The sequence below is a fragment of the Micropterus salmoides genome, unplaced genomic scaffold (genome assembly GCF_014851395.1).
Source record: "Micropterus salmoides isolate LMB-PRFRI ecotype aquatic unplaced genomic scaffold, ASM1485139v1 Ms_hic_scaffold_3, whole genome shotgun sequence".
In the NCBI taxonomy this organism is placed as follows: Eukaryota; Metazoa; Chordata; class Actinopteri; order Centrarchiformes; family Centrarchidae; genus Micropterus; species Micropterus salmoides.
The window spans coordinates 6522719-6550189 of NW_024042261.1; the positions used below are offsets into that span (position 1 = coordinate 6522719).

Here is a 27471-nt window from a genome sequence, read left to right on the forward strand (position 1 = left end):
TCTGTTGAATTTTCATGATCCTGCAGTAACTTACCAATCAAGTGTTACTGAGGCACTTATACTTTACTTGAGTATTTTCATTTTATCCCAATTCATCCTTTTAAAAAACTTTGTGCAAAAAAAAAACTGTGGACCAGAGCAAATATTGTACCTCTTACTCCCTTACATTCACCTGACAGCTATACTTTACAGATTCATATTTTAAAACCTGCAATGTGCGTATACATTTGATGCAGTTATACAGCAGCCTACAATAAACCACCCAGCAGTATATGAAGCAGGCAAAATTTAGCTTCAGCTCCATGAAAATGCTTCAGTAATAATAATCCAGTAAAAAAATACATACATTCATTTAACACTGTCACAGGCTCCTCTGTAAACGGAGTGCTTTTACTTCACTTTTCAATGTTTCTTTTCACAGTTACTCACAGATCACAACTCCCAAATAATCCAAGCAGTGATCAGGCATTGGTGTATTTTGTCCCCAGTCACTGCACGTTGTATTTTAATGTCTGGGAGAGAGATATGACCATAGTTTAGTGCTCTGTGCATTGACACACATGCTGAATATAGTGTGTGAGTGTCATACAGCTCAAACCACCTGCTGCTACTGCACATTTCCTCTGCTTATGTTGTGGTTAACACATTGAGGTGCTGCTGGTGACAGAGCACAAGGCTAGAGATTTACACCACCCATGGATGTAGTCTTGAAGGGTTATAGCATTTTTACTTTGCTCCAAGCAGAAGAAACACAGAGCAGAGCCACGCACACTGCTCCGACCTAACTGTTCCAGCTGGTTTCTCATCGGCATCACAGCCGAGAGGATGGACTTTTTGAAGCCGGTGTTCATCGAAAAACACAGGTATGGCTGTTTTATTCTGCAATAGAGCATTTAATGTGAATGTACGAGCTTAATGTGTCTCTTCCTGTGTTTTCTTTTTGTTTCTGGGCTTCAGGTGTGACAGGATGAAACTGCTTTCGCTTTGTTTTTACAACAAACTTCTACAACATTTGTATTTTTCCTCCTCATAATAATAATAATATAAATAAATTAAAAAATAATAATAATGAAAATAATAATTAACAAGACAGTCCCATTTGTTTGATATGTTCCTTCCTGCTCAGCCTTTCTTTGGATCACTAATGTTATTCAACTGCTACAATATCACCTTCCAGGCTCAGGTGGTGACGTTCTTTGACCAAAACCGCCCTTGGTGAGCAGATAACACAATGGCAACTAGTCTCTGAAGATCCAGGTCATAGTTATCCAAGGATGGGTGAAATCAAGTGCAACTAGACTGGTTGGACATACTTGAAGACGTTTCGCCTCTCATCCGAGGGGCTTCTTCAGTTTTGCAAATGCCTACTATGCCTACTAATTCCACCTGTACAAATACAGGTTCAGGTGAGCTCTCAGGTTTCACAGATAAGCTTTATATCCCGTTGTGTTCACTGACTGACTGTAAATTGGAGCTGACTGTTTTTGTCCTGTTTCAGGTGAACCTCTAAGCCCACTTGCCTGGATCCTCACAGGGGCTCTCTCCTTCACCATCCTGGCATTCACGATGTTGGGCGTCATGTATCTCAGAAAGTAAGAGGATGAAATGGTTTCACAATAAATTTACAGCATGATCTGCCATTTGATTTATTGGACTGGGCAAGATTTGTATATTTTTTGTATGGTGTTTCAGCTAAAAACACAAGAAGTGCAGTTGTAGATCTAGATACCCTTTTACTTGGTTCAGTTCACAGGAAAACTGAGGGATTTGTCGTAGCCTTTCCTTTCCAAGTTCCTAATGCTGTGGTTTTTCTGCCAGGTCAAATTGAAATGGCAAACACCATGAATTTATGCAGAAATTCCCCACAGGCTAAACTTATGCCAGTTAGGTTTGGTGTCAGATTTTGCCACACTTGCTGATTTAAGAAAGCAAAGTTGTCTTTTCTTTCATCCGACAACAATTAGCATTATGCTAAGTGTTTTTTCTTCTCAGTAGTTTCTTGTTATCCCTAACCCTTTTATTATTTTATAAGCTATTTTACTTGTTTTGTATGTAAAATGCCCTTGTGCTGCTTTCATTCTGGTGAGGTAAAGATCATTTTCATCCAATTTGATCTATTCTATTGTCACTACAAAGGTTCGGTTAGGTTCTGGTCTGGCTTTCAGTGACTTTATTGTACAAAATCACCCAGGTTGAGTTAACCGTTCTGTACGTTGTTTTCATACTAAATTAGTGTGAATATTCTGCAAGATCAGGCTCAAGCACTCACAGGCCAGGCACTGTGGCTCTATGGATGGCAAGGAAATATTTGAAAGCTATTGGAAGGATTTCTATAAAATGCGGTATTGACATTCATGAGCCAGATTCTTTCAAGTCTATTTGCCACTACTCTGACCTCTAGAGTCACTAAAAGTTTTGTCGACCCCAGGATGAATTGAATTAAAGGGTTTGTCCAGTACTGTGGTTTACCAGATACCTTAGCTGTACTATGAGTTTAGTGGTAATTAGCATATGTTAGCATGCTAACACAAAGCTGAGATGGTAAAGATATTATAAACCTGCTAAACATCAGCATGTTAGCATGGTCAAAGTGAGCATATAAGATCAAAGTACCGCTGTGCTAGTTCAGCCTCACAGAAATGCTAGCATGACTGTAGACTCTTAGTTGTGTTTCATTTTCATTCAATATAACACATATGTTTTATTCCTGAATTTCTAGTGAAACAGGTTATTTAGCCTTTATGCTGTTACCACAGAACCATTACCTACTCCAACTTGTGTTTTTCATAGACATACTGTATAATTTTTAAAAAGTGTCTTCTTTCCAGTAAACAACTGCACAGCTGCCTCAATCTTCTGCTGGAGTCATTCTCCACCCTCTTACAGTGTAAGGTGTTTTACAGTGTTCTCTACTTTTTCTTGCAGATATCGTTCTTTGGTCCAGACCACTCGAATGCTGCAGGCGAGCAAGCTGTTGCTGGGTGCCGTTCCTCAGCTGGAAGCTCCCATCCCGCCTGTGAGGCCGTTCATAACAGTAAGAGAGGAGAAGGCTGAGGAGCCCCCTCCCCAAGCTCCGCTGAGGCAGAGCAGCACAGTCAGGTCCCCCTCCAGGAGGCTGTGGAAAAGCCTGCAGCAGGTACAGCTGATATACCAACGTCTTTGTGTCATCACATGATGCAGTGAGAGAAATATTTCATGCTGTCAGATATTTGACTTGTTTTAGGGGTCAAATGCTCAAACATTTGACTGTTCTGTTAGCTGACACTGCAGAGGAAATCTCATATGCAAGATAAGCTAATCTGAATCTTAACGGTACGCATGCTTGATCTGGGTCAATCTCACCAGTGTGCACTTACAGTGTTAGTGCTGATCATGCTTCTTTCGATAAAGATAAAGCCAAAATTTGACTGCTCTGTTGCAATTGGAAAAATGCATTTGTGACCTGGATGGTGTTGGTCAGTCTCCTGATCTAAGACATTGCTGTTATGCTCTATGACTCTTTGAAATGTCACCTCTTATGGCATTTGTTTAAGGGTCCTCGTTTCACCAAGTCAGATCTGAACCTGCTACAGCTGATCAAAGCAGGAAAAGAGGGTGTCTTCTACCAGGCCAGGCTGACCAAGGGGACGTGTAAAGGCCACAACACGTTCACCTGCAAGATCAGCAAGGAAGGTAAATAATTCTGTGGAAGTTTAGACCTACAAGCATGTCTTCGAGTCAGATCTGCTCTGGGGGCAGAAATAATAAATCTGTTCTTGATGTAAAAGTCACGTTGCTGAGGCTGAGAACCCCAATTTATCTGGCTATTGGTAAAAATGAATCCCCAAGTAAATGGGTAGAGCGGTGTAAACAGATTAAAGGCAAGAATTTCCCAAATCATGTTTAAAAACTTTCTTGGAGGCAGATTGCACTGCAAATAAATACAAACACTGCATTAGATTTGTCCAAATGGCCTGAAAATTCCAGTTCGAATAGAATTATCATCAATGATGGTCATCCATTTTTAAGCTGTGTAAAATGGAGCTGCATGGCAATCATGCACATCTTGAATACTTCTTATTCTTCCATACTTTTTTGTAATCACCTGTAACTCAGTAATACATACTGTTCCTATATCAATGGGTGCATGATTTTACACAGTTTCCACACCATTCTCACATTTGTGTTAATTTGCTTAAGTAATAAAATATTCGTAAAAAAACTTTAGAAAATGTTTCAGACACTATTGATCTGCATCTTGGTTTGATGCTATTAAAATGTTTTTATATTAAAATGTTGCCTAACTCCTCTCTAGGATGTGGTGACAACAGCTAACTGTCCCATCAAAAGCTTTACATAACTCTAATTAAAGGCTTGCAACTGTCTTGCTTCTTGTAGTTTAGTACTAGCACAATATTTACTGCTGCTGATTCGTACATGCAAGTCTGCGTACAGTATGCAGTTCAATATTTGATGCAAGATTAAAAGGCAATCTTTTAATCTTTTACAGTCAATGTATTTTATTGTAAAATTAAGAGATAAAATTCTCTTGACATTAACACATATCTATAGATGTCATTTAACTGCCATAATTCAATCTAAATGAACGTATCAAACTGGATTATTTTAATATTGTCTGTTTCTTACATGCAGGTAAACTACTCATTGTTTACAACTGTCCAGCATCCAGTACAGACAGTATTGTTTTCCCCCTAATGATCATTATGGGAGAAAATAATTTCTTTGAATTTATTTAGTCATTAATAAACACTTCATTTTCTTTTTTGTTATGGTGTTAAAAGTGCAAGAGAGACAGAGAAATCCCCACAGCATCCCCGGCATGATGCTAATTGACATGTCAACACAATGTTGCTCACCTCCTTCACTGGGACAGGGCTACAGTTATGGTGAGACTGGGGTGCTGCTGACTCATCTGTTGTTATGTGGCATGCAGACCAAACTTGAATTTTCTCCTCGCCACGCTTTCCTCGCGTGAGTACATTCGCTGCAAGTGTTCACACACAAGGCGAGAAGGCGATTTAACGCGATTACGTGAATAAACACAACTTGCCATTCCTACAGCTGTATGAACCGAAAGTAAACATTTTCCTGTGATTAAATAGCAATAAACAGATTAAACTGACGCCGAAATAACTACAACATGATGCAGATTTGTTAAAGATATGAATTCATGCTTTGTCAGGACAGCACAACAACTTCTAAAATGTTTGTTTTCTGAATGGAGTTCGGATCGATCAGCGCTATGCTATGCTAACTTGGTCACAGTAAAGTACAATGATAGCTGGAATAAAGTTACAAACACATGTTTTCTGAAGTTCAACCTCCTTGCTTTCTTTTCTCCAAGTAATGTCCAGTTTTGTTCGGTTTTTATATAAACATTAAGTCGTAGTCTGTCAACAACACTGGAACCGGATGTGCACGGAAGCTAGCTGCTGAGAAGCTCCAGTGAAGATAAATCAACGTTGTAATCCCAAAAACTAAAGTAAAAAGCTAATTTAATAAAAGCAGTTTACTCCGAGCTCCTCCTGCTAGTAAACGGCGTAGTTGTTAGAGCATAATCCAGTCCGACTACAGGTGTTTATTTGTCCAAAGGTTGCAGCACTGCTCCCTGCTCCTCTCCCCCGAATTTAGCAGCTCTCAGCCGGCCAGCACATTTTCAGTCTCCCGCTCTGCCTGGACCTCTCCACACGCTCTGAAGCTTGAGTTGAAAATATTCAAGAGACTTTTACACGGCGACGCGGGGCCTGCATCGTCCCCTTCGCCGCCTGACAGGAAATCGTGGCTCCACGCGTCTTTGCACTGACTTTGTATGTAAACTCACCGCCCCAACCGCTCGCTTCGCTTTTGGTCTGAAAGCACCATAAGTCTGCTAAAAGGAGCAGGGACAATGATTTAATATGAATATCTTGCTAAATGTTGATGAAATGTAGGCTAACACTAGGCTGTAGCTAGCCCTTGGAAATGTCCTAACATTTCGCCGCCCCTGCAACAGTCACAAACAGTGGTTTGGTTTTTCAACCTCCAGCTTACTGTTTTGGTTAAGTCTCATTGCTATCATCAGCATACTTTCCAGCAACAGCAGGCAGCTGTATTCTGCAAAAAAAAAAAAAGCTCTGAAACCCACTGTGACTACCTGCTTAGCACCAAACAGCAGACAAACAAATTAGCGACTCACTGCTGAATATAGAGCATTTAGCTGCTAGAGAAACAAATGTTTCTGTTGAAAAATGTTTTTTTCAAAGCTTAAGGGAAAGGGAATATTGGACTCAGATTCATCAAGTGTACATAAACACGACTCCAAATGAATGTACATTTTTCTCTGTGTACAATGGATGTGTAAATACGCAGCTATTTGTTTAAAGTGTGTTGTGTCACTGCTTCTTTCTGCTGCTCCTAGAGGCCATAAACAGGTTTAAGCTACCTGTGAATGCTGCTGGTTTGCATTGATTTAAACAGAACCAGGACAGTTTCTGCACTCAAAGCAGCTGAGTTGAAACCCAACAAGCTACAGTTAAGTAGCATAATGTTAACTATAGTTACATGCAAAATCTCTTGATTTATTAATAGCTGTATTTGCAATGTGATGAATCAAAGAGTTGAGCAACATAAAAGTACCATTGTTCAGGATGTTGATGCTCTGGTAAGAAAGTGTAAAAGTCTCAGCCCACCTCTCCTTCCTCTCCCGCACTCAGCCAGTTCTGTGGTTGTTGCACGCCTTAACAGTATTTCCAAATGTTTACATATAACATTTACTTTGAAAACAGAAATGACCTCAGAGGTCATGAGGTTCCTCATGTCCTGTTTATTTTCTTTGAAAGGTCAGTTCAACCTTAGAGGTGTTTTATGAGCTGAGGTGACATTTGCCGCCAATCAGAAGGTATAGGGATGCAATAAATTTCCTTTGTGATGCTATGTCATTACAGATGAAGCGATATCTCTTTCCAGAAACAGTGTCCCTTTTACACTGATAACACTGTTAACAGTTTTCATTAGGATTATTGACTGACTATACTATGACTATATATCAGTAGAAAGTATAGGTTCTGATCTCTGAGGCAGATATCTTGCCAATAAAACCAAAACTAGCTAGATTTGTTATAATTTTGCTTTGCATTTTGGGTGTATTAACCCTTTAACTTTTATATATTTAACTTGTAATGACCTCTGCCAACAACTGTATTTAATAAGTGACAGTGAAGTGTCTAAAGTGAGTAATTTAACAGTACTAAATTGTTACCCTTTTGAATTTTGAAGTGTCAATCTACAATAACATTCAGATGATTTCTTTTTCATTCACTTACAGATGTTTGGTTTCCCTTTTCTCTATTTGTTTCCTTGAGGTGTCCGTCCCAAACACGTAGACACGGAGGTTTCCATCATGAGGAAACTGGTGCACCACAAAAACATCCTCCAACTGCTAGACTGGAACACCACTGAGGGTGAGAGCCATTTCTACGGAAACCCCTTTCTTGTTATACAGTGCTTATGGTAGATGATGTAAGTCACTTCCCCCATCCTCACTGTGTGTTGTGATTTGCACAGAGCCTTACATTCTGATCATGGAATATGTGAGCTATGGCACTCTGAGGACCTTCCTGCAGACCAACAAAGCCCACCTGAGTGCAGACCCTGAGCTGCAGAGCCTCCTCACCATCGCCTCCTACCACATTGCTCTGGCCATGCAGCATCTGCGCTCCAAAATGGTAACAACATAACAGCCTACAATGAAGTGCTCAGCTGTTGATGAATAATGATTTTATATGTTACCATTTATCTACACTGACCACACATCTATTAAAAATCCTGGAGGTTCTTTTTTACACACAAACACACACACACACAGCTTGCTAAGCAATATCGGTGTGGTCTCCACTGCAGATCATGCACTGTGACCTGGCACTGAGGAACGTCATGGTCAATAAGTTTCCCTGGGAGGTAAAAGTGGCGGAGTTCGGCCTGGCCCGAGACTTAACACGCATGACGAGCCGCCGCAGCAGCCGCTGGAGAAACCCACGGGTAAGAGCATTAACATGCAAACACACTACATTCTCCTGTTGTACAGGTGCTGATGTTGGGATTTCAAGCTGTCATGTCATATAACCCCAGTAACTAACTATGATACTGTCAGAACAGCTTGTCTGATTTGACTTGAGTTTTCATATATTTAAATGTGCTACTGTCTCATTTTGACAAGTGTCACTAGCTACACTGTTTTGGCACAAAAAAAGGATCTTATGCAACAAACTTTAGAAGGTTTTTGGTCATATCTTGTACCCTTGTGGATGCATTTTATACAATGTTGATTACATTCTGTGCCATTTTGGACGTAAAATTGTGATACTTGGTAAGTGTTTCTTATTAAGTGGTAATTTGGCATTTGGCCGTCCACTTGCAGCTAATTGAAAATGTATTTAAATAGCATGTAATGCACAACTCTTCACTCTGATCACACCATCTCTATTTTACCTTTAAGAACCTGGTTTGAAACTCGATTTGCCGTCACCAAGGATGATGTTAGCTCTTCTGCTATTATATGCTAATATATTAGTATATAGAGTGTATAGAATTAGTATTACTTTTATATTCTGTACTGTGTGTGTGTGTGTGTGTGTGTGTGTGTGTGTGTGTGTGTGTGTGTGTGTGTGTGTGTTTGTGTGTGAGTAAGTGAGGACCCGGACAAGATTTTAACCAACAGAGTGAGGACATTATGGCCGGTCCTCACATCTTCAAAGGGTTGTTTGAACGCATTATGTCAATGAGGGTCCTCACAACTATAGAAATAGAATGGTGTGTGTGTGTGTGTGTGTGTGTGTGTGCATGTGTGTGTTCAGGGGGATTTAGCAACATCCTCCGCAACAGGAAACATCGCTTTCAGAAAGATGTGGCCTCTATAGAGAAAGGCCAGCAATAATGGTGTCACTGACGTGATGCGAAGGTTACTCATAATTTCCACCATGAGGGCATTATTAAACTAATATTAGAGCAATATATGATAGTTAGTACACTGATGTCTCAAATTGTTTTAACATTTTAAATTTATTTCTGTTGGTCTGTGGTGTGAGTTTCAGCGTAATGATCTAGTTCACACAGTTATGTTAAAATCACATTTTCCATTGTCTATAACACGTACAGCAGCGTGTGCCCCTGCGCTGGTACCCACCTGAGTACTTCAAGAACAACTATTACAGCTTCAAGGGAGACGTGTGGGCATTTGGCATCGTGCTATGGGAGATGCAGACATTTGGTAAGTTAGTAGCTCAGGTAAAAGATATGATATGTGGCACAAAAGTATTTAAAATACAAGGCCAATGTGGAGATTTTTCTTTGCTTGGTTGAATGGTAAATGCTCTGTATGTGTTGTATAGCACCTTTCTAGTCTTCTGACAACTCAGAGCACCTTTACACTCATTCACCCATTAACACATATTCATTCACTGATAGCAGTGTCTAAGGAGTCAACTGGTTATCAGAAACAGAAAGTAAAAATCCCACACATTCACAAGATTTAACCGCCCATCTTCCAATTAGCAGGCAACCTACTCTTTCACCTGAGCCACAGCCACCCAATGGCGCAAGTTTGACACGTCCTTTATTTCAAGGCAGTATTGCATTCCCTACCACTCTAAAACAAAGTCATTAATCCAGGCAAAATACAAAGCTGGTAAATTTAAATAATACAGAATATTGGTGTATTTGTGAAACTTGTGAAAGGTTTGTTTTACTACTCTAAGATGTAACATCTGTCTTGAAAATTCCATTTTCAGGTACACTGCCATACCCAAACTTGGAGACATCAGAGGCAGTGGTGTACCACATCTGTATTGGTCATAAGAACACAAACCCTGAAGGCTGCAGACCGGAGATGTAAGTGAAAACGGACAATAACACAAAACATCGGCATACAAACTCAACCTCAAAAAACCTGTAATATAACATTGAGTGCTGGGCAGCTGAAGATTAAGGAAAACCCACTGTTGTACAATTTCTTGCACAGCTGACAATCTTTAATCGAGGTACAAGGTACAAGTTAGACTTAGTTGTCATTTTATGACAGGGTTGTATAATGAGATGAGGTTTATAGTTCAATGTATGATACTCACAAAGCAAACATCCAAAAATGATAAAATCATATACAGAAATAAACTATTTTGCATGGTCCAGTGCTGAGGATGAATTTAAGAGTCCCACAGTCTGAGGGAAAAACTGCTCTGCCGTCTGGCGGTACGACAGCAGATACTTCTGTATCTCTTGCAGCACGGTGAACATGCCGTGGCTGGGGTGGGAACTGTGTCTTGGTGCACACTGCACCACAGAAGCTAATGTCTGCCACAGAGATGCATGTCTGTAGGGCAGCAACAAATTATAATACTTTATCATGACAATTTCTCAGAGCCCAAGATGACGATGACCAAATGCCCAGAACAGTACTATAATGCAAAACAGGAAAAATGTAAATCAGAGTAAGACTGATTACATTAGAAGAGCTGGAACTACTGGATGCTTGACAATCTTTGCTTGAAAAATGACTGAAATGATTCATTTATTATCAAAATACAGTATATCATGCAGATACATTTTCAGTCGACTGTTCTGCTGTGTATGTCTGTAAAACAACATAAAAAAATAATATGGAGGTATAAACAGTGCTTCTCATATGAGCAATATGTAAATATTTTGGTTTGTATACAAACATTTGGAAAGACACAAAGCTGAATACAACATGGATGGGGGGAAAGGTCTGAGCGCTCAGGTACCACGGCAGTGAGTGGGAGAGGGAAAAGCCTTATGAGACAGCAGTCTCCCAGTCAGGAGGCTTATGCTGTCTCATGCTGGCCTTTACCCAGAACTCAGCAGTGTTTCCCACCGTGTTTTATTTTTGCAGGGTGGGAACACCTTTGGTACCATGAAGTGACCGTAAGAATCTAACTAACTAATGATATGCAGCTTATGAAACTGAAATGTTTTTGCTGCTTTTTCCCGTAGTCATCAGTCTAAATCTGGTATGTGATTCTGAATCAGTTATGACCCCAGTTGTAGCACTATCAAAATTGGATTTTTAGGATTAAGGATGATGGCTGGTTCTCAGTAGCTCATAACATGATGAATCCCTTGAATGTGTGAACCCTGTAGGATTCACATCATGCAAGACTGCTGGCTGGAGCCGTACACTCTGAGACCCTCATTCACAGACATTGTTCAAATGCTGGAGAACATCATTGAAAACGATGCGGTAAGGAACAATTTAGGAATGGTTTACATTGTTTATTATTTTAATTTAATAATAATTTTACTTTTTAAAGGTTATGCCATTGATTCTTCATCTTATCTATCCTTTCCTTTGTAAAAATAAAAAAATAAAATCATGCGTTCTTAATGGTGCCAAAATAGTCGGAACCTTATGTAACTTAAATTAGGCTGTAGGATTTTAATTTGCCATGTAAAGCCATATGACTATACATACTTGATTAAAGAGGTGGTATGGTGCTCATTTTCAGGTTCCAAATCCTATTTAGGGGTTGTACCAGAACAGGTTTACATGCTTTAATTTTCAAAAAACACCTTTTTTTTCTTACTGCACATTGCTGCAGCTCCTCTTTTCACCTTGTGTTGAAGGCTTCGTTTTAGCTATGGAGTGATACATCTTGTCTCTAAATAATCTTTGTTGGGAGTTGCACATGTGCAGTTCCTAGTTAAGGACTACTAGCTAATCAGAAGCAGAGAAAGGCGGGTCAGTGAAAAGATGGTAAACAGCTTTTATTCAGCTGGATATGTTGCCGACCAGCTTGGCAACATGAACTGGAGCAAGAGTTTCAGAGTGGTGAGTTATTAATCTGTAACAAAAGTATCTTTCATCCATAAAGTTTTAACTGAGCTCTGTCTCTACATCACAGGAACAACTTTATGTCCACTGACTGCCTGGAGGGTAGCTAGTGTTTGGAAGGGAGAGGAGGTGTGTGCTGCAGCTCACTGTTTTTCCATCTGTGTTTTTGGGGGCGTGTCGGAGTAGCCACTCAGTGAGCATTATGACACGTATTTACTTATGACATCACAAGAAAGGGAAGTAAAGGCTGGACTACAAACAAGCTGTTTTCAGGCAGTTCAGAGCAGAGTTTTCTGTGGGAGATGGGAACTCCCTTTGGGCTGGACTTTGGGCTTTTTCACTTTGCAAACCTATTACATGCACAAAAAAGATATATAACTCAATAAAGGAGAGGGAAAAAGCCAAAAAACATAATACCACCTCTTGAAAGTCATATTATGTAACACGCCAAATTTTCAGAGCCGCAAGGAAAGAATTATTCGGACGTTTTTGAGCAATTTCTTAGAGGGTAAACCCAGAATTCATCATCTTTAATCTACATACTTTCATCATAAACGCTACCTGCTGTGATGTTTCTAAGGAGATGGCTTGTCAATGAAACAGTGTGGATAAAGTTTGAGTTTCAGTAGGCAGGACACTTCTCTTTGTTTGTTAATTATTGTGCTATTAAAATGTATCTTCAAACAACTTGTAAATGTCAGACACATCACATTATGTGTCTGAATGGTAAGGGAAGAGCCACCAAACCACAACTGCATTTGGAGAGAAAATCTTTTGTATGGTATGTTGTATCACACTTTTGTTACTGCAGATGGGCAAACAGTAGATTGTTGTAGCTTTTCTATGATAATGTCCTTGTGGTTAAGCTTTGCTGTCCTCTTTTATTTTTCAGGATTATGTGGATGTTGAGAGTCCGAGGCTTTTGGTGAACGATGACGCTGAATATCATGAAGCTAAATGTCTACGAGCAGCCAGCGTCACCTTTGAAGATAAAAATCCATCTAAATAAATTTACCAAGGCATCAGATCAAGCTGTTTTCGGAATGATTGTGTATTTAAAACAATACACACATTTATAGGCAAATTGTTTCAGCTTGGGGGACAGCCTGTCAAGTGCTTCAACTGGACAGTGGTGTAATGTCACAGGGATGGTAAAATTATGTAGCCTACTTATATGTTCTTGTTTGCCAATGTAAAATGTCATGTTCTGTGTTTCTATTTTAACTTTAGTTTTCTTCATTTTTATCCATTCCATTTTTGTTAATTCGATTAAAATATATATTTTATATGTCATGTGCATTAGCTGCTTTTTCACTAGACTGCTGTAGAACATCACAAAAGATCTATACATGTTTACTTTATAAAATACATTTCTAGTTTTCTTATTTCTTATTAATTATTATACTTTTTTTAAAATTTAATTATTGATTTTCCATGAAAGCATTTTTGTTTATTTTCATTTTGTCTCATCAGCCAAACCGAAATTACTGTTCAAGATTATATAGGTCTAAATGTGTGCATACCAACGAGTACATAAACAGATACTACTGAGAAGAAAAAATAATAACCAACTAAATAACAAAATATCTCATCATATTAATGTGCAAAACTTTTTGTATGAGAGATTCCGTCACTTTTCGAGGAGCACCTGAAGCAGCATGTCCAGTACGTCCAATCCCTTCTCCTGCGTGGGACGAATGGTGCGTTCAGGAACGCCCCCATCTCTTTCTGTGGGCCAATGGGAGCGCTCCTGAGAACACGCGTTTCTACGACACGCGACTGCTGCGTACCTGGCCTGTCATTTGCACTGAATAAGTTAGAGAGGATGGCTGTCCGTGTTTTAGAAATCATCTTTTTCCTCTATTTTGCCTCTCACATTCCCATCACATTATTTATTGACTTACAAGCTCTACTACCGGGACACGTGTATCCTCAGCCGGTAAGTGTCAGTCCCTGGGGAAACAGACACATAGTCATATCCTACAATCAACCGTTTTGTGGTTATAAGAGGATTCATTCACTGAATCTTTTTTCCCCGCCAGTTCAGAGATCTTCTGAAGTGGTATGCAGAGGAGTTCAAAGACCCCATGGTGCTGGATCCTCCGGAGTGGTTCAGGTCTTTTATTTTCTGCGAGGCTTTATTTCAGACCCCTTTCTTTCCCATTGCAGCCTATGCTTTTCTGAAAGGTCAGTAAAAACAAAATGTGCGTGTCTAAAATGTGTTGCGTTTGCTGTTTGCTGAACGCGCATAAACATAAAAAAGAAGAAAAAGAAATGGCTTTTTGGAATGTTGTACTACCCATTGTTGAATTCGGCATACATTACTCTTATGGATCCCTGCAGGGTGTCTATTCTAATTTCTGAGCAAGTAGACTGAAGAAATTAGTATTTTATTCACTGACAACGTCTTAGGGAACCACACTTGTGGGACTTCATGCAAAATTTTTAATATAGGCCTACGTTCACCGTTGCACAAGTGCGCATTAAACTGACTGTTTTATTAATAGAGTTCGGTGTGGTGTTTCCATTCACTGGACAGTACAGAAGCCAGCTCAAACCTGACCTCTCTAGGATTTTTGCTGTATTAACACACGAAACCCATTACAGTTGTGGAAGATAAATATACTTTTGGTTTTAATGGAGACAAAAATGGAATTGTATGAAATGTCGTGCCCACAGCAACATCCCTTCAAGGAAACATTGTCCATCTTATTCTGAGGATTTATTAGTGGAAGTACTTTCTGCAGCCAGGGGCATCTTTTGATCACTCCATTTGTTTCTTTTTTCCCAGGTGGTTGTAAGTGGATCAGGACTCCTGCCATTGTGTATTCCACTCACGTGGCCACAACGCTGTTCCCGATCCTGGCTCACGTCCTCTTCTATCAGTTCCCTATGAAACCACACCCCGGTCCGCAGACCCCGCAGGAGCGCTGGCTGCTGGTCTCCATATATGCCCCGTACCTGCTGGTGCCGGTGCTACTGCTCCTCACCATGCTCCTCTCCTCCACATACAACTCCACCTCCAAGTCTGGACACATGTCAGCCAAAGCCAAGAAGAAGAACTGACTCATCATCACCACACTACAGCTGTCTAATTTACTCTGATCATAACACAATTATTAGAAGGAAATTGCCTTTGTTGAACCTAAAGTAAACACTTAATTGTTTGTTGAACACGTTTTGTGTTTTTATCAGTGACATTGTTTTTTTGTTTTTTTTTCAAAGTTGTGGGGCATTTTTAAAAACTTTATTTGATTTAATACACTAGGACCAGGAAATGAAGTTAGAGAGAGGGGACATGACTTGCACGGACTCAATTCTATATAGCTACTGAATGGCTACAGTAATAGTTACATAGGCTGAGTGCTGTTTTGTGACCATTTTAAAACGCAGGGCCCATGTAGACAATCTACACAACAGGCAAGGAAATAAAGAACTAAAATAAATAAGAGTACAAATCTGGAAATAGGCAAATCTTTATAATAGAAAATACATAATAGTAATGGGCAACATATTATACTGACTGATCTCTGACAGAAATGAGTCATCTCAAAGAGAGGAGGGGGAACAGCGTGTGGCTTGATGTTCTGACAACCTGTTTCCTGAATGTCAGCAAAACAAAAGAACTTACTGTTTACTTCAGAAAACAGCACACACTCCATGAATATCAGCGGTGCAGCTGTTAAAAGAGTCACCGGCTTCAAGTTCCTGAACACACACAAACATTACTGAGGAACGGAAATGGTCTAATGACCCATGCTTTAATACATCTGTAGTAACAAAGTCACAGCAGTGCTTTGCAAGAATACTATGTAAAAAGTTTGAGATGGAATAAACTGTCACCGGGGGTTATCCCAAGTTTCTACAGATGAAATGTAGGAGGTACCCACACAGACTACATAACTGCATAGTAGGCCTACAGTATAGAACCTGCACACTGTGCATAATAAGTACTCCAGCATTTTACTGTTCCAGTGTCAAAAAGTTGAGGGACATCAAAAGACAAATTAAAAAAGTGTCAAAAATAAAGCAAACATGGTCTGAGATAACCTGACTTTTTGTCCCTATTATGGATCAGGGTCGAAAAACACTGGATCCTGCATTTCCCATAATGCAACAGCATTGTGGATTAGACCCTCCCTGCGTGGTAAACACCCATGCCTTTCAAAGTACAGGGCCACAGTTTATACCAGACTTCCTGTCAAAAGTCAAAAGTTCAAGCCCTGATGATGTCGTTAGAAAAAAGGCATGCAGTGCTGTTTTTTTTACCCAACTTCAGGATTACGAACTGCCTTCACACTTATGACTTTGCATTTGTCATTTCCACGTTATTATTGCATTGTACACCTGTACAATCTCAAACAATCTGCTCAACACTTCTGCAATAAACAAAATAACACTAATACTAACATGTGCTACATCTACGTAAAAGCTTGACATCCCCAGTTCTTCTAGTTCATCTAGTCTCTCGCTCTTAGACAAATACCTTGTCTCCACTTGTGGTAAAAAATAATAAAACTCCCATATCAGTTTTTCCAAGCTGAGATCCAGTGTTTCGTAAGGCCATTGCATAGACTGTTCGTATAAGGAGGTTAATAAGTTCAAATAATACAGTGAAAATGCAAATGAATTCAACATGTTCAATAGAGCTAGCTTGTAAACAGGACTTCTTGACTTAAATCAGTAAACTTGAGATCCTCTTTTGGCAAACCCTCATTCACCTTTGTTCCTCATTGACTTTGGAGCAAGTGTACAGAAGGAAATTTCTGCTAGAGACATACTTAGTCCTTTAAATGATTGGGTGTCAAACCTCACTGCAGTCTGACTATCAACCTAATGCTGCTCAGAGTATCAGAAGTTGCTATTGAGTGCTTGAGTGCTCAGATTGTGTTTACTAATTATTTGATCAGATATATCCTGATGAATAAATAAGCCCAAGCCCTCGTGGGGGGGGGGGGGGGGGGGGGGGGGCTTAAAAGCAATCAAATAAATATATGATCATATTGGAGTCTGCCTCTAAAATACCCACCATATTTTTTAATTGAAGTATTTAACTCTCAGTGGTTTCTAAATATAAGTCAAAGACAGAAATACTGGGGACATGACCTCCTCAGTCTAAAGGCCTATTTGTTAATTTAGTCCAAAAAGACAAAAGTCAAGTTTCAGCCACCAGAGGGTGTCCAATCTAAGGCTGTACACTGTAGGCTACAGAAAGCAATAGACTTGTTCAAAGCTTCCCTGTTTCCCCTACACAACATATTTTCATAGCCCACATCCTTTTTATGATAGGCTATATGTTCTCTTTTGTCAAGCCAAGTGAATTTACCCTGGTTGACAAAATATGCTATGTTGTCACTGAGCCACAGCCTGAGGGTGTAAATGAATGTCAGGTTATTTTTAGATCAGTCCCTGCGTTTCCCATAATAATCACTTAATCATGCTCTCAGGTGATTTCATATAAGATGTGACCAAAATCACTCCAAAATAATTTGAATAAAGTCTAATGATCCGAACCATATAACCCTGCACCTCTCATCGACTCCTGGGGATCAAATAACTGTGCCCGTCCAAAAATATATAAACAGGAAAATTATGTTCTTAATGGGCTATAAATAATCAGGTTAGTTCATTAAAGCAAAAGACTATTTTTTTTCCTGAGGCGTCCTCGGGGCTTCTGTAGACGGACTAACCTACACAGCGGAAGGGAACGTTCAAGCTGGCTTCCGCGGAGGGATAGTGTATAAAGCAGCTACACGGCACTGGCTTCCAGTTTTGTTTAAGTGAACGGCAGTGAGAGGGCACCTGCGGTCTGTCGAGACGTGACAGCTGGACAGCGATTACAACGGTGCCGTTTGCATTAGCAGGGAAACACAGTAGCGTAACTTGGAAGTAAATGTAACTGAACAACGACAGCTTCTCCCAGTGCTAACGTTAGCTGTCCTTCTGACTTGGCGACGAACGAGACAACGAAGTGTTCTTTTATGTCACACGGATGAAATGAGTGCTCACTCGGGAAACGTCAGTGTTTCTCATGAGGACAGAAATGTGTATTGTGGATTCGGACGTCTGGTCGAGGAAGACAGATAATAAGGACTAACGCCTGCACATTAACAACAGTTCTGTGTTGACATTTGTGCTGCATCCTTCATGCTAACATTGACTGTGGATTAACTTAACGTTAGATCGCTGATGTTGGCTAGCTTTATATGTTGCTAACGTTACCACTTGTGTATCATAGAAGCAGGTTAAATTATTCAGTATACAAAAGACACGTTACAAAAGGGTAACGTTATTTACATGTTATTGTTAGCATATTTGCAGAGCCCTTCTATGGGCAGCAGCTATGACGCTAGGTGTAGCCACAGGGTTATGTCATTGTCAGGCTAACAGATAGCTTGCTGTCTGCAGCTGCTTCCAATCTTTGCGTGGTCATGTCCAGCAGGGTTGGCATCATGTAGTCTGTCCCTCAGAACAGGTTAGGTGACTGGGACACACAGTGAGCCTCCTTGGAGAGTAATGCAAAGCTGGATTGCCACTATCCAACTGGGTCAAAGACTGACAGCTGGCACTGATACGGTTTAGCTCAGGATTGTTGCTAACCATGCTCAAAGCCGTCTGTTCTGTGTGATATTACAAACATCCCAACCTACGTAGAGAGCATGTAAATGCATCATGTCCTGACTGCATCACTTATTTATGCAATAAGGCACATCAGAGCAGAGACTTGTCATGAAATAAATCCGCAGTGCAACAAGCAGCACCGCCAGGACTGAGGGGATCATTTGCTCCAGGATTCTTTTCTGGAGAGGAGAGCAACATTCAAGGCTCCTGTGCCCAGCATCAGCTGGACCATCAGCCCATCACAATGGAGACTGTGGGAGATTTTGAGTACAGCAGAAAAGACCTGGTTGGACATGGAGCCTTTGCTGTGGTGTTCAAAGGAAGGCACAGGAAGGTAAATAAATAGCTAGCTGCAGTGTTTTCTTTCCCTCTTCTCCTGCAGGAAAAAAGAGGGCAAGTAGGCAGCTTTATTTGAAAATCTGGGTCAGTCAGTGGCCTTGCAGAATGCAGTTCTGCAGCAGGATTTGTGGGCTGTCACCTCTTTTTTTTGGTGGTGGGGGGTGGTAATATTGCATCGCTTTTGTGACTTTAACATCTAGATCCAGTCTGATGAACTGTACAGTCATGCTGTGACCGGGGCTTTCAGTGATTTCAGCCTGATGTTAGATGGATAATTATATTTATGCTATTTGGTCCATTCATGAAACGGATGAGTCAGGCAGCAGTGAATGACTTGCTGACGTACTGAGGTAGGAGGGAGAATGGCGTGCAGTGTTTTTCCTTTGCTTTTTTTCAGGATACAAGTCTCCCTTATGTAAGAGCTGCCTTTCGTTCATTCATACCGAAGCACTGAAAGCTTGGATTATTAAAGTAATGCTCAGACTTTTAGTGAACTCATTAAATTTGTGTGGGGTGTGGTTTTCTATCACAGAAGGATGCGGGGATGGTGGGTTTGTTTGTGTGTGTGATAGAGATGCAAGAGATGACATCATGTTGCCCCCATTGCCACTGGTGTGAAACAGATGGTCCTGAAGTCCTCAATGGAAGCCACATTGTGGCATTGTGGGACATTGCATGTCCCCACTCTCCCTGCTGTAGCCTGGGCAGAGCAGCTTCTACCTCTTAATTTCAATCGATAACTAGCTCACAGCCCAGAACCTGACCTGAATGTGGCCCTGCAAACGATCACCTGGTCACCATTGGAATCTGTGCGTGAGTGAGCACATCCATCCGCTGCTCACATGCCTCCCTGTGGTGCTAAAACAACCCTGGCATGTGATCAGTGTATTTACTGTTTAAGTCCTATCATCTGCATGCCATTTAGTCTATTTATAGGATTATTTCCACTTCAGAGGAACAGGAAGGTTAGAGCCTCTTGCATGTAACAGACATGATGGATTGCTCCATTGCCTAAGCAGTGTTGGATGTTACATATGGGCTCCTGTTACACTGTAATGTCAAGAAAGTATGCAAAGGCTCATCAGAGATATGGAAGTGCATTAGCAGGAGTGTTTTTGACTTTGTTAATCATTTCCAAGTACACCTATTTAACAAGAAATGCCTAAAATAGACCCACTGCAGCTCATCTAAAACAGCTCTACAACAGCCACTGTCTCATTTTCCTAAGTGTACATGAAATGTGTTCAGTATAATTTTATATTATATATTGTATCGTATAATTTACAGTAGTTAATTATATTGTTGATAAATTGATTCATGATTCAGTCTGTAAAACAGCGACAAATAGTGACAAAATGCTCATCACAATTTCTGAGTGCCCGAGATGACAAATTCTTCAAAGTCTGACCAACAGTTCCGAAAAGTTATGATTGTGAAGCATGTGGATATTGGATATCCCCTCCAACCACGTTGAGTGCCACCCACTAAATATGAAGAACTAAAGTAGCCTGAATGGATGAGGATGGCGAGGTTGTTAAGACAGAGGATGGTTTCTGTCCACATAAGAGAGGGAATGGTAACAAACTTTAAACTCTTAAACTTTCTCTGTCCTAGCATATCTGATTTTTATTTTATTTTTTAACCCTGAGATTCACTTTCGGCACTCCAGAGTCTGAGAATGAAATGTTTTTTTAAAAAACTGAGTTTCTGTTGAAACAGATTAAATTGTCTTATGTCAAAAAAGTCTCTTTCTAAATGCTGATCAAGTTTGTTGAATGTGTGAATGAATATGGTGGGGGTGTGTGTGTGTGTTCTATTGGGTATAAGCTCAATGCCTTCAATCCAAATTTCAACCTGCCCTCCTCACAGGCTATAATGAAGCCAAATTACATGTAAATATATGGATGTATGAAAGAATAGCTTGGGATACATTCATAACTTCATTAATGCCACACAGAGTTTTACATCACAAGTTAAACTAGTTAGGCATTTTATAAGATGTGTCATCTCTGTATGATGAATGTCAGTCAGCTAAAGCCACCCTTTCATATGCACTCTGCTCTTAACTACTTTCTGAACAAGCATATTTTAATAACATTGATCCGATAGGCTAAAAATCTCAATTTCTTTCATTGCCCAAATAGGATGGAAAGTGTGTTGATGGCCCTCTGGTGTCATAGACCTTTGCTGTCAGTCTCACTCTTGCACTGTCTACCACAACACCTTTAGCCAACGTACTGGTTGAAGTGTTGCTGACGCTAATGCTCACACCTCTATAATCAGCTGTGATTCATAAACAAGATCATGCATTATTCTGGAAGATGACAGCGTGCTTCTGTCTTTGCAGCATGACTCTGAGTGGAGGATAACTGCTTACTCTGCTCTTCTTAAATCTCCATTACGTGGTGTACTACCAGAGCCGTTAGTTTAGTTTGATAGAACGTCTCTCCCTCATCCCTTCTCCTCCTCACCCTCCTGCATGATGGGCCAATGGGGTCACATTTTCTATTCTTTTTTTGAGTGTAGTGTCGGCAGCTCAGTCACCCTTGGCTGAGCAGGCTGTCAGTGAGCTGGGGATGGATGCAGTTCAGTTGGCAGTGTATTACGCACACACAGACTCATGTCACTCGCATGCAGTCTCACTCGCGTGCTGGATTTTGTGCCAGGCTCTAGGCAGAGTGCGCCCACAGAACAAGAACATCTCCTTTTAACCTAGATTTATTTGGAACGCTTGCCTCTTTATTCATAGAATTCCTTCCTTCGCTTCCTGTTTGTCCATACTATCTGTGTGTTTTTCTCAAGGGCGTAGAAACGGCCTCTCCTGGGTTTATTTCTGTGTCCTCAGTTGGGTGTTTCCGTGTGCAGCACATGTCCTGTAAGCCTGTGAGCTCATGTGATCTCCAAAAGTCTTTTTCTACCCGCTCCAGGACCTCCTCTGGAAACATTATCTCAGCCCAGGGGGAAAAAAGATCCCCATCCTCTCACTTTGCTTTTAGTGTAAGTAGGCTTCCGTTCTAGCTGTCATCCGAGTGCCTCGTCATTCAGCATGTCATTCAGCGCAATAGGCTGTCCTAGCTGTCAGAAACCCGAGTGACTGGTCTTATTGGGTCGGCTGAAATTTCCTCCGTCTTTCTGGCAACTCTCAGACAGTAATGCTGACAGTGTAATTTAGGCCAGCGTGCTTGGCTTTTACACACTCAAACACACACTCATGTGAGTATACGAGTGTACGCATGTACACTCATATATTTTGTTTAAATGTCACATAGTATCTAAAATGTACCACTGCAGTAGGGCTGGGTAATATGGTTAAAATCCAATAACATGGTATTAATGAGTGTATTTTTTGGCAGGCAAATGTATGCAAAATCACATGTAGGAAAAACATTACAGCTAAACACAGCAACAAAACAAAACCTTCGGACAAAACAAACAATGTAGACATGTCACCTTGGGCTCTGGGAAATTGTGATGAGCAGTTTTCACTTATTCGAGAAAAGTAAAGATGATTGTATTTATTTCATCAAGAAAATAATCACATTAATTGAAAATGAAAATAATCATTAGTTGCAGCCCCTTTTCCAACAGTGTTGGACAGTGCAGGGGGGCCGCTTTGACTGAAACAAAGACCACCTCTGCTATCATTGTAAAAAAATATATAAATGTCTCATTCATTTTTTTATATATTTTCAGTGTGTAGGTATTTTTACATAGCATTGTGCACATTCAGTGCAAAAGCTATTATTCACAGTTGAACTTGGGAAGCTTTAACTTTGGATACGACAAGGGGTTGCAGGAGGAGGAGAGATGAAAATGAAAGAAAAATGAGCAAGAAGTGAGTTGTCAGGTGCAATAAGCAATACGAGACATGTTATCGTCTCACACATTTCTTCCCCCCTCCCTCCTCTCTATCAATTCAGCGAACGTCTGACCTTAGAGTTTTACCATACTCTCTCCACTTGGTCCAAATTCAGGAAAAAAATTTCTTTGAAGTTTGAGGGAAAAGGCCAGTCTTTCCATGACATTCATGTAATTATTTCTATCCTTTCATCAGTGGTGGGTGGTTCTGGTTTTTAGTCACTTCCTTTTGACTGCCTTTTTGCTTGCTGCCAAAAGTATTTTATTTTTTATCATTGACATCCCACCCATCAAATGAAATATCACCCAAGTATATAGTGTCAAATCTAAAAGGAGTGTTGATTCCAGATATATTATTAATAAGGTTATGAAAAAGTGGTGGTGTCATCTGTCCCACGTAGCCTCCAGCATCTACCATCTCCTCCCTGATGTCTTTTTTTTGCCATATTGCATTTTCATTAAATTAAACATTAAACTTATGGGAAAAGGAGCCCAAGTGCAAGTTGACACACCAGATGCCATCTATTTAATGCGTGTAGCTATTGGACTGTCTCTTAAGCACATTGATCACAAGCTGCCAGCATAAGACGACATAGATGGGTGGCTGTACCAAAGACTGTATTAGAGTAATAATACTGTAATGATTTGGTTCATAAACATGTCGCATGCCAAACTGAATCTGTTGAAAAGAATGGTTCAGGAAGAATATATGCACAGAGTGAATATGTGTTACATCATCAAATGATGGCACAGGCTTATATTTCATACCAGTAAATTAAATGGAACAGCAACATTGGGATCAGGTTGTTGTTTAAATTGTTTTCTTTTTTCCCCCCTCCATCCTGTTCTCTTTGTTCCGCAGAAGACTGATTGGGAGGTGGCCATCAAGAGCATTAAAAAGAAGAACCTGTCCAAGTCACAGATCCTTCTTGGCAAGGAAATCAAAATCCTGAAGGTAAGCACCACACTTTCTTGCATCTCACCTATCTCCTCAGTGTACTTAAAGAGTGATCTGACATTCACCTTGTGTGAGTCTGCACCTTTGACAGAAAAGACAGAGCTCTGTGAAAGTGATTCCATCGGCTGCCGTTTGCCCAAATCATCTGACTCTGTTCTGTTTTTACTCAGGAGCTGCAGCATGAAAACATTGTGGCACTTTACGATGTCCAGGTACGTGTGTTTTTTTTATTTTATTTTTTTCATTTTTCTGTATGAAATTGATATTAGCCTTAAGGAAAACTGTGACTTTAGTATTCAATAGTATTTTAATGTACCTCCATTGAGGGTTGTTTGCGCTGTGGTTATTTTGGTGGCAGTCAGGCAGGTATGTCTAAACCTGTCTGTTTCAGTGTCTATGGAGCAAGTGTTAGAAAAACTCGAATCTAGTCAAATGAATCCACATCGACAAATCTCTTGAGGATGTAAAGAGGATCAGCGATGCTATCGTATAGGCTAGCTGTAAATCCTCCTATTCACAGCTGTCTACACAAGTCTCTCTCTGGCTGGTTCAGGGTCATCCTATTGCAGTGGTTCAATCCCATCAGTCCAGTGGTAGTGGTTAAGCTGTATAGCCTCTACAAAGTCTGTCTCTGTACAGTCTGGTAAATGTGACGTTAGAACCGGTGGCTGTACGCGTAGCAAAAGACCACTGAATGCTGTTTTGATATTTTAAAAATGAGTTGACATTAAAAACACTGCAATGGTATGCTGTTGTGAAACAGCCAACTTAATGACTTTATTCAGGAGCTCTGGACATTTCAGGGCCGAGCAGCAGCTGTCCTCTTAGTCTGTAAAATTATAACATTAGATAACATAATCTTATCCCAGCAAAGGGAAGTCTGAGAACTGTCAACAGGATCCATTTCTGATATCCTCTGCTTTACTTGTTCACATGAGAGAACTTACTGGCAGTTTCATTATGACCATAAGTTGATTACTCTGTAGCGTTCAAGCGAATTCCTCCCCCAAATGTGATGATTATGACAATGATAAAGTCATTTTCAGTCTCACAGTAATGGGATAATCATTAAATGTGAGCTACAGTAGCTGGTTTTCTAGATACAGATGAATTATTTGAAGTGGATTTCAAGCAAAATACAGAGACTACAGAGAATACAGAGACTGATATTTGTCATTGGCACATCCCTGCTGGATCAAACAGATTTGCTGCAATGAGATTGAAATGCACAACTATGGACATGACTAGCTAAGTATCTGTATTTTATCCATCTGCAGTCATCTACAGAACAGCGTGTTATCTGAAGCGGATCATTTACCGTTGATAAACAGGCTTTCATTTCTGAGAAAAGGTCATCCGATTTATACAGTCTTTCATAAGCCAAGCGCTTTGGTATTGAGGCTAGAATCTTTTAGAATCTTTAGTAGTACTGTACAGTACATAACGCAGTGCTCCTGTGACTCATGACCCATATTGCTTTGCAATAATTGTTCAATGTGTCCATCTTCTTGGGGCATGGCTTCTTATAACAGGCACCTATCAAAACTGCCTTTCCGTGGTTCTTATGCGCATTTAGAGTGCCGAGACTAAAGCTGGATGTGAAACTGCAAGTTCATGCATATCTAAGAATAGATTTTACAAGACTACATCAAACCACTTTTAATGCTTTTTGGCCAAACTATGAAGCCTGTGGAAAGTGTGACTCAGTTGAAAAGAAGGCATTGTGTGAAGTCTGAAAGGCCAAACTGTCAGTACACTGTCACATATACAGTACACTGGTTGATGCCCATCTGAGCGCCTATGTTCACATTAAATGAGCACCAACACAGCTCAAATCCCTGTTGTCCTCTGGCTGGGAGCTTGACATCTAGCAGAGTCCCATATTGCATATTCCTGCCACACCCACTTACAGACCCCGGTGGATAAAAAAAAAAAAAGTGATTTGAAAATAAATACTCATTGCTAGAGGTAGAAAAAAAATTGTACTATCTTTAGCATTTATCGCTGGTCCTGCTTTCTATACTTTTGTAGTGCATTAGTGGTGTTATGAGTTGTTCCCACACAGAGATGGGTTGCTCGTTTCAGTCAGATGGTGGGCGTTCTGATTGCCTTTATGGTATGCAGCCACACAGCTTAAACAGATGTTTGTACTACTAGTAAAGAACAGGGACTCTTTGAATAGCTGCAGTGAACAGTAAATTATTGGTTTTACATGGACTCTTTCTCACTGCATGAACACACAATAAAAGCTGTGGTTCGTTCGAGACTTCTGAAAATTCTGGATGTCTCCCCTCTTCAAACTGCTGTTCTGTTTATTTTTTTCTGTTTCAAAAGATCAGAAATAGTAGAAATGAGGTGTTTATTATAATGTCCAGAATTAGCTATTAAACCATCCTTACATTTGAGTGTACTTCCAATAACAAGATACAAGGGGAGAAATGGGGAGTGAAGCAGAAACAGTTGAAGTGATGATGGAGCACTTCCCACATAGTAGCGGTACTTACTGTGTTTGCGTAAGCCTCCCACAGGGACCCAGCTGATCAGTCCATCCACCCTTCCACTCCTCCACCCATCTCCTCATCCCTCCATCAGTTCTGCTGATGTAATAACCTCTTCCTAAGACAAATGGCTGAGGAGCCCAGGCAGGATACAGTAGAATAGGTGGCTCCCATCAGTGAAGATACGTTCAGTGATTAAAATAATTCTGATTTTAAAAGCTGGTTCTCGATTTTTTATATTTAACTAAAACAACTTTTTGTGTCCCTTTTTATTGAGTCCTAAATAAAATTTTTAAAAAAGAAATAACCTCAAAGAACAACTCTTTTTAAAATGATATCTTTAGCAAGCACATAGCTTTATAAGAAAGCTAGAGTGACTCAAATAATAGACAGCGAAAGCATTTTTAATGTGTTTTTCGAGATGGTAGCAGAAAGGACAACCTTTTATTGATGTGTGTACAAAGCAAAGATCAATAAATCAATAAATAACGGAAAGGTGCACAATACCAGCAGATTCTAATAATGACAAAGAAATAACCCAAGAGTGTCCTCCTTCTGCCCTAGAGCCCACATTGGGCTGACATTATGGCAGTTTTCTGCCAAACGAGCATAGCACAGATAGGCCGAATGTGTCAGGACATTCAATTTCTTGCTCAGAGTTAGATGAGAAGATTGGTACCGCTCCTCATAGGTCGCCATTCAAACTAAAGCTACATCCCCTCCCACCATACTGTTCCATTACATTTTTTTGACAAAACCAGACTTGGCCTCTCCTGTTGTTTCCAGTCTTTGTGCTAAGCTAAGCTAGCTGGGTGCTGGAAGAAGCTTCATGACAGTGATATTGATCTTCTCATCTGACTCTCTGCAAGGAAGAGAATCAGGGTAAATACTGAAGGATTCCTGTTATGCGGAAGAGTACAGTATTGGCTGATTATAAGACAAATAAAAGTCTTATCAGGGTTGGATTGTATTTCGACTAATGTGGTATCTAAAGGACTTTATATCAGGGGAAAAATTACCTCTCAAAAGATGTAGAAATCAATTGTGTACTGTATGTGGCCTGTTACCCAACCTTAAACCAAGAAACACTGTGGTCATGGCACCAGACAGAGATACCGCTGCAGTGTTTGTTTTAATGTTGGTTTCTTCTTGCACTCCCTCTCTTTCTTGCTTGATTTTGTTTGTCTGCTTCTGTCACCTCTGCCTGTAACATTGACTGGGCTGGTCTTGCAAAGCTTTAGGCCCAGTGTCTCACGGTCTCTTTTTCTCCACCTCCTGCAGTATTCGTCTATCTTTTGTTAGCCAGTGTAATGTTGTGTGTTTCCCCTCTTGGCAACTAGCAATAGCTTCTGGTGTGTTGCAGTGTTTTGGTAACC

The 27471-nt window shown here is 40.3% G+C and overlaps 3 protein-coding genes across 3 annotated transcripts in view; all 3 read left to right on the plus strand.

The window, feature by feature from the left end:
* The first annotated feature begins 684 nt into the window (after positions 1-684).
* Positions 685-13112, plus strand: si:ch211-167j9.5 (tyrosine kinase receptor Cad96Ca). Its single transcript, XM_038693894.1, has 12 exons — positions 685-863; positions 1178-1406; positions 1499-1592; positions 2926-3136; positions 3534-3672; positions 7341-7439; positions 7543-7703; positions 7879-8016; positions 9133-9244; positions 9765-9864; positions 11131-11230; positions 12714-13112. Exons 2-12 carry the CDS (start codon positions 1361-1363, stop codon positions 12828-12830), a joined length of 1317 nt encoding a protein of 438 aa, XP_038549822.1. The 5' UTR covers positions 685-863; positions 1178-1360; the 3' UTR covers positions 12831-13112.
* A 487-nt stretch (positions 13113-13599) lies between these two features.
* Positions 13600-14995, plus strand: tmem97 (transmembrane protein 97). The gene is made up of 3 exons (XM_038693895.1): positions 13600-13760; positions 13864-14008; positions 14613-14995. Exons 1-3 carry the CDS (start codon positions 13647-13649, stop codon positions 14885-14887), a joined length of 534 nt encoding a protein of 177 aa, XP_038549823.1. The 5' UTR covers positions 13600-13646; the 3' UTR covers positions 14888-14995.
* A 2602-nt stretch (positions 14996-17597) lies between these two features.
* The window catches only part of ulk2 (unc-51 like autophagy activating kinase 2), a 39021-nt gene continuing 29147 nt past the window's right edge, over positions 17598-27471 (plus strand). The window contains exons 1-3 of the mRNA XM_038694231.1: positions 17598-18776; positions 23502-23594; positions 23768-23809. Coding sequence (XP_038550159.1) covers positions 18687-18776; positions 23502-23594; positions 23768-23809 — 225 coding nt within the window. The 5' untranslated portion in view covers positions 17598-18686. The remainder of the gene's footprint in view (positions 18777-23501; positions 23595-23767; positions 23810-27471) is intronic.

Coding starts and splice junctions, on each gene's coding strand:
- tmem97 (XM_038693895.1), top strand. CDS start 13,647: ATGGCTGTCCGTGTTTTAGAAATCATCTTTTTCCTCTATTTTGCCTCT. Junction 13,761..13,863: donor GACACGTGTATCCTCAGCCG/GTAAGTGTCAGT, acceptor TTTCCCCGCCAG/TTCAGAGATCTTCTGAAGTG. Junction 14,009..14,612: donor AGCCTATGCTTTTCTGAAAG/GTCAGTAAAAAC, acceptor CTTTTTTCCCAG/GTGGTTGTAAGTGGATCAGG.
- si:ch211-167j9.5 (XM_038693894.1), top strand. CDS start 1,361: ATGCCTACTATGCCTACTAATTCCACCTGTACAAATACAGGTTCAG. Junction 3,673..7,340: donor CTGCAAGATCAGCAAGGAAG/GTAAATAATTCT, acceptor TGTTTCCTTGAG/GTGTCCGTCCCAAACACGTA. Junction 8,017..9,132: donor GCCGCTGGAGAAACCCACGG/GTAAGAGCATTA, acceptor TAACACGTACAG/CAGCGTGTGCCCCTGCGCTG.